The sequence below is a fragment of the Chionomys nivalis genome, chromosome 21, assembly GCF_950005125.1.
Source record: "Chionomys nivalis chromosome 21, mChiNiv1.1, whole genome shotgun sequence".
Taxonomy (NCBI): domain Eukaryota; kingdom Metazoa; phylum Chordata; class Mammalia; order Rodentia; family Cricetidae; genus Chionomys; species Chionomys nivalis.
In genome coordinates this window covers 40,864,878-40,870,877 of record NC_080106.1, presented here as the reverse complement: position 1 = coordinate 40,870,877, position 6,000 = coordinate 40,864,878, and the positions used below count along the sequence as shown (strand labels likewise).

Here is a 6,000-nt window from a genome sequence, read left to right as displayed (position 1 = left end):
TGCGTTGATTTCTGGGATCCGTCCTCTCTTCCCAGCATGCAGTGCTCCAGACGAAGCTAGTCCCGCGCCAAGCGCGCGATCTGAGAGCCTTTCCCGACGTTCCTTGCGCGGCACCTGGCGACAAAATGGCTGCCCGAGGGAGACGGGCGGAGCCTCCGGGTCGGGAGGCGCCCGGCCCGGCGGGCGGCGGCAGGAGTCGATGGGCTGAATCGGGGCCAGGAACGTCACCCGAGAGCGGGGACGACGAGGTGTCTGGCTCAAGTCCGGTGTCCAGCGGTGTGAACTTGTTCGCCAACGACGGCAGCTTCCTGGAGCTGTTTAAGCGGAAGATGGAGGAGGAGCAGCGGCAGCGGCAGGAGGAGCCACCCCCGGGCCCGCAGCGACCCGACCCATCGGCCTCCGCCGCGGCGGGCCCAGGGAATCCGAAGAGGAAGGGCGGCCCAGGCCCCACGCTCAGCTTCGTAAGGAGCCGCGGGGGTGGGGGCGGGCGCCGGGGCCCGTGTTGGCAGGGGGAGTCGGGCCCGGGAAGGGGCGTCATGGTCCAAGGCAGCCCTCCGTCGGGACGCCCGGACGGTCCCGGTTGCTTGCTGAGAATGTTGAACCTGGATTCCGGACGAGAGGTGTTTCTGGGCGTTAGTGGGAACACCCAGATCTTGCTCGCGGGACCTGGGAACCGGGAAATTGTATTGGAAGCAGCACTCTGGGGATAGGGGACCGTAGACGCTAGGATTCCTGTTTGTTTTGTACCCAGACTTTGAATAGTGGGGACCCAAACACACAATTTGTGGGAAAAGGAGGGTACAAATTCAAATTCCGAGTCTGCTGTATTCGTTAAACTCAGACCACAGACCGTAGCCGGGCGTGGTGGTACACGCCTTGCAATACCAGCACTCCGGATTCAAGAAGACCGAGGATTCGAAAGTGAGATTCTGCCCTAATTAAACAAAACCAACCAACCAACCACCAACAACAAAATGCAAATCACCGACTTTGTGGCCTTAGGAAGATCAGTCGATTCCTTTCTATATCTTTTAACTACTGTCGGTTTGTTGAGCACCTTACTTTGTGCTGGGTATTCAGTGTTGAATTTGACAGAAAACGTTGTTGTTCAGAGCCTGGGTTGCCTACCCTGTTTTTCTGTAGTTCTAAATTATTGAAATTTCACCTTTGGATGTGAGAATATTCCTTAGAAAATTCAGACTCTTACAGAAAGAACGAGACCAGTGGTTCTCTATTGGGGACAACTCTCTTTACCCTCATTGGTAAAGTCTGTAGACATTTTGATTGTTAAAACTCTTAAGAGGAGATGCTAGTGACATCTATGGGTAGGCACAGGGATGCTGTTCAGTATCCTACAGTACATGGAATAACAAAGAATGATTTAGCTGAAAACGTCATGAGTACCAGGTTGAGGAGTTCTAGGTTAAATAAATTGGATATATAATTTTTGTTAGTTTTGAGCTTGCTTTGTCTCAGGTGTTGAGTTAGAGGCACTGTAGTGGGGAGGAAGAAATGTTGGTTTGAAAATAACAGATCGTGGGTCAAATCCTGAACTCAACTGTGTGATTTGGGGCAAAACTTAAGTTTCTTTAGCTCTTAAAAGGGTGTATGAGCCAGATAAGGTGGCACATACATGTAATCCTAGCACTGTGTAGGTTGAGACAGGAGGATTGAAGAGTTTGAAATCAGCCAAAGTTACATAGCAATAACCTGTTTCTAGAAACAACACGAAAAAGTTGTGTTTGTGTGACTGAATCCAGTACTGTGTTCCTGTAACTTCAACTATTCAGGAGCTGAGACCAGAGGGTCTAAAGTACAGAATGAATTCAGAGCCAACCCGAGCAACTTAGTGAGACCCATCTCAAAAATAAAAATGAGATCTGGAGATCTAGCTCAGTCGTAGATTACTTCGAATGCTTGAGAGCCTAGATTACATCTGTAGAACTACACGAGAACAGGTGATGGGGGATAGTCACAGCAGTAGCTGATGCCTAAGTTGAAGGGTGAGTACAGGATGATGGCTTGGAGACACCTCCCCCCCACCCCCCCACCCCCCAGTAAGGGGAGAAGATGGGATACCAGGGTTGAAATCCAGAGTAAAACTGTTCTTGGAGTAGAAAGTGACAGGATCTGGGTTGATGTGACAGTCAAGAATAGAGGCTGAAATCTTCTCCAGGAATGGGAGCAGCAGTAGTGGCACTATTAATTCCATATGCTCGTGACTAGCCATATAGTTAGACCTCTAAAAAGCCAGGCCAGATCAGGGCAGGAGAATTAGGGATGTGTTGTGGTTCAGGGTGCTCCCACTGGCTTTGCATCATCTTACCCTGAGCATTGCTCTCTTGTTTTGCAGTGTGTTCTGTCCCTCTCGGAGACTTGTCTTTAATCTCTAAAATGGGGCAGTTATTACTTTTCTAATAGCATAACTGAATGTGAGAGCAGATAACATGGCCACAGTACTCTCTGTGTTGTGTATAAGGCTTGGTATATAGTAGTACTCGATAAAGGTATTGCTACCTATGTGGTCCCTGCCAGGACAGGGGGAGGCCTCGGCAGAAAGAGTGAGGACAGTGCCACTCCCCAGCAAGGTGAGCACTCCTCTGCCCCCTGGGAGGGTAGTCTGGGGCCCAGGACTGCCTGGGAATGGCAGCCCAGGGCAGGTGCTGAGTCGAGTGTGCTCCTCTCTGATTGCTGCGCAGGTCGGCCGGCTGGAGGAGCTGGGCGAGGCGTCGCTAGGAAGGTGTAGTGGGCCTCAGCACCGCCAAGGGCGGGCCCGGCTCCTGTAACCCTTGCAGTCTTCTGTCCCTTCACCCAGGTGGGCAAGCGCAGAGGCGGAAACAAACTAGCCCTCAAGACGGGAATAGTAGCCAAGAAGCAGAAGACGGAGGATGAGGTGAGTGGGCTGGCTAGGGTGCCACCCCAACTGTCTTGTCTTTCCAAATTCAGGCTTTGGATGGGTGGGTCTGCTAGGGTGGGAAGTCCCCCAGATAACCTGCTTCTGCTTATTTTCACCTCAAACCCAGGGCATTTAGGGGGACATTAGGGATGGGTTAGCTGTCTCATTGTGTTCCTGACTCTTGTCCCAGCTGCTTCGTCATCTGTCTTCCAACTGGTCCTCCCCTCTTCGACCCCACAGGTATTAACAAGTAAAGGTGACGCATGGGCCAAGTACATGGCAGAAGTGAAAAAGTACAAAGCCCACCAGTGCGGTGATGATGATAAAACTCGGCCCCTGGTGAAATGACCCCTTCCTGGGTGCTCACTGCCTGGGACTCTCTGCGATGTACATAACTATTTAATGCGGTAATGGCAGCGGCCTTCCTGGAGGACTGATACACAGAAGGAAACCAAGGCGCTTCCCGTGGCCGCAGACCATTCTCCAGGACTCTTTTTTTACCTTGAGCACTTGCCTCCTGAGACTTACTAGACCAGTGGTTTACTGTCCCCTTTCTTCCCACCACCTCGCTTTCTCTGGCTCTGTCTCTTCTCGCTGTCTCTCCTTTTAGCAGTCACTTCTGAGAAGTAAAGAACCTGATTTAGTGCTGGAGTTGTGTGCTCGGTTTGTCATCTTTGCGATCTCCAAGCTAAGACTTTGCCCACTAGTGGCTACCATGTCTACCAGTGCTGGGGTAGAGCCTTTGTGAAGGGCAGAGGGGAAGGTTCTGTAGGCAGGGGCACGTGCTGCCCGTCTTATACTCAGGACATCTTTCTTCCTTTTTTAGTAACTGTGACACTTAAAGGCCTGTCTTGTTTTTGTTTTGAGATAGGGTCTTATGTACACAGGGTTTGTCTCCTGCCTTGGCAGCATGGTATGGATTTGTACTACCTACCAAGTCTCCTCACAGTCTCAGTTTAGCTGTGACTTGGGGTGTACTTAAGTGTGAGTGTGCTTGCCCAGTGCACGTAAGGTGTATTCAGTCTCCAGCACTCCACATTTGTGCAGTGCACTAATCTTAGGTTTTGGTTAATACAGAGCTGCTATTTTATTCATTCCCCAAGTCCTGACTAAGCATATATGCCAATGGTGTTCTGGATTCTGGGGACCAGAGCTTTAAACAGCCTCCATTTTCTCTGTTGTTACAGGAGACAGATGGGAAGGAAAGGCATGGCTTTTTGGTTGGTGACTACTAACAAGAGTAGAACAGAGGCTTGTTGCAGGAGGGGATGTCTGTTTTAGACCACTTTTTATATTTTTGGTTGTGAGCATAGCCTTTAATGGCTTATATATCTCTCCAGCCCACATGTCACTTTTTTGGTTGCCGTTGTTTTTTGTTTTTCGAGCAGGGTTTCTCTGTGTAGCTTTGGAGCCTGTCCTGGAACTTGCGCTGTAGACCAGGCTGACCTTGAACTCACAGAGATCTGCCTGTCCCATCTTCCTGAGTGCTGGGAGTAGAGGAGTGTGCCACCACTGCCTGGCCATATGTTCCTTTTTTCCCCCCTCGCCCATATGTTCCTTTATTTTTACATGTTCATTTTTTGCTTGCATGTATGTCAGTGTACCACATGCATACCTGGTACCTGTGGAGGCCAGAAAAGAGTAGCCGATTCCCTGGAACTAGAGTTACAGCTGGTTAGTTATGAGCTGCCATATAGTTGCTAAGAACTCAACCTAGGTTCTATAGGGTAGCAGCAATGCTTTTTGACAGATAAGCCATCTTTCCTGCCTTTTTAGGTGACATCTGATCAAAGTCTGGAGGGAAGGAGGTGAGAAGAGGAAGTGTCTTAGTAGAGATCTCAAGACACTATATAAGGATAAGTTTTACAGTAGCAAGCTCTGATGGTTACTGAGGAAGGACAGATAGCTGTGGTCCAGGAATGTTGAGGGGTGTCCCGGCCTTTGGTTAAAGCAATCTGAAGGCACTGTGTTCATTCACTCAGCTAACAAATATGATGTAGGAACTGGGCATGGTGAGTCATGCCTTTGATCTCAGTGCTTGGGAGGTGGAGGCAGTGGATCGGGAATTTAGGGTATCCCTTGTCTCATGTAGAGTCTCCCCAAAACCACATATAAAATGTAAAGTTGGTCAGGATTGACAGATTGGTAAGATAACATTTGCTCTAGATTTCAAAGATGGCAGGATAGTTTGTGGAAGGTCCTCCAAAGTGCTCCAGGCAGAGGTAACAGCAGGTATAAAGACCTAGGGGTCATAGGTCTTCAAAAGGGGTTGGGTGGGTTAATGATAGGGGAGCAAACACAAGGAGTCAACTTCCAAGGAGTCAACTGTGGCTATCTCCTTGGAAGCCAGCAGCAGTGGATCTTAAACACACACAGACACAAGTAGGTCACCGCTACAGCAGCTTGGCCTCTATTCTGGAGTGTGTCAATAATCAGGGCAAGTTGAAATCCAGGCCCTTCTCATCACAGTCTAGCCAGATGTACAACCTAGGAAAAGCAAAAGGAAATTCAGGTACAAGTTTGGTTGAGTCACAGCCCTCTTCTGCTGCTTTTTGTGCCTGTTAGCTGTTTCTATAGATCACTTACTCTTTTTAAAATGGATTTTTTTTTCATTTGTATGTATATCTGCCATATGTATACAGATGTGTTACATCCCCGGGAGATGGAGTTAGAGCCAGTTGTCAACCACCTGTCAAGAGTGCTAGGAACTGAACTCTGGTCTTAGGGAAGAGCACTTAGTGCCCTTAACCCCTGGGCCATTTCACTACTCCATCACTCAACTTTTCCATGGCTTAGGTCTTCCGTCAATTTATTTTTGGTCATTTGAGACAGGTTTTCTTTTTGTAATCCTGACTGTGCTGGAACTCACTATGTAAACCAGAAAGGCCTTCAACACAGAGAGATCCACCAGACTCTGTCTCCCAAAAGCTGAGATTAAAGGTGTGTACAAACACATGGCTTTATGGGAGGAGGGGGGCTCTTGAGACGGTTTCTGTGTATGGCCTTGTGCTGTGCTGGAGCTTACTCTAGACCAGGCTGGCCTTGAGCTCCCAGAGATCCCTTGCCTCTGCCTCCTGAGTGATGGGATCAAGGTGTGTGCCACT

At 49.3% G+C, this 6,000-nt stretch overlaps 1 protein-coding gene across 3 annotated transcripts; it reads left to right on the top strand.

Annotated features, from left to right (window-relative positions):
* The first annotated feature begins 59 nt into the window (after positions 1-59).
* Trir (telomerase RNA component interacting RNase) lies at positions 60-3,547 on the top strand. Of its 3 annotated transcripts, XM_057753194.1 has the most exons (3): positions 64-461; positions 2,816-2,893; positions 3,137-3,547. In XM_057753194.1, exons 1-3 carry the CDS (start codon positions 126-128, stop codon positions 3,242-3,244), a joined length of 522 nt encoding a protein of 173 aa, XP_057609177.1. In that variant the 5' UTR covers positions 64-125; the 3' UTR covers positions 3,245-3,547. The 3 variants fall into 3 exon arrangements, with proteins under 3 accessions (XP_057609179.1, XP_057609178.1, XP_057609177.1); XM_057753196.1 differs by lacking the exon at positions 3,137-3,547 and having other exon boundaries at positions 60-438; positions 2,816-2,892; XM_057753195.1 differs by lacking the exon at positions 3,137-3,547 and having other exon boundaries at positions 60-461; positions 2,700-2,839.
* Positions 3,548-6,000: the final 2,453 nt, after the last annotated feature.

Excerpts from the sequence above, each read along its gene's own strand:
- Trir (XM_057753194.1), top strand. The coding sequence starts at position 126 with ATGGCTGCCCGAGGGAGACGGGCGGAGCCTCCGGGTCGGGAGGCGCCC. Across the intron at positions 462-2,815 it reads CAGGCCCCACGCTCAGCTTC|GTGGGCAAGCGCAGAGGCGG; the intron begins GTAAGGAGCCGC and ends CCCTTCACCCAG. Across the intron at positions 2,894-3,136 it reads AGCAGAAGACGGAGGATGAG|GTATTAACAAGTAAAGGTGA; the intron begins GTGAGTGGGCTG and ends TCGACCCCACAG.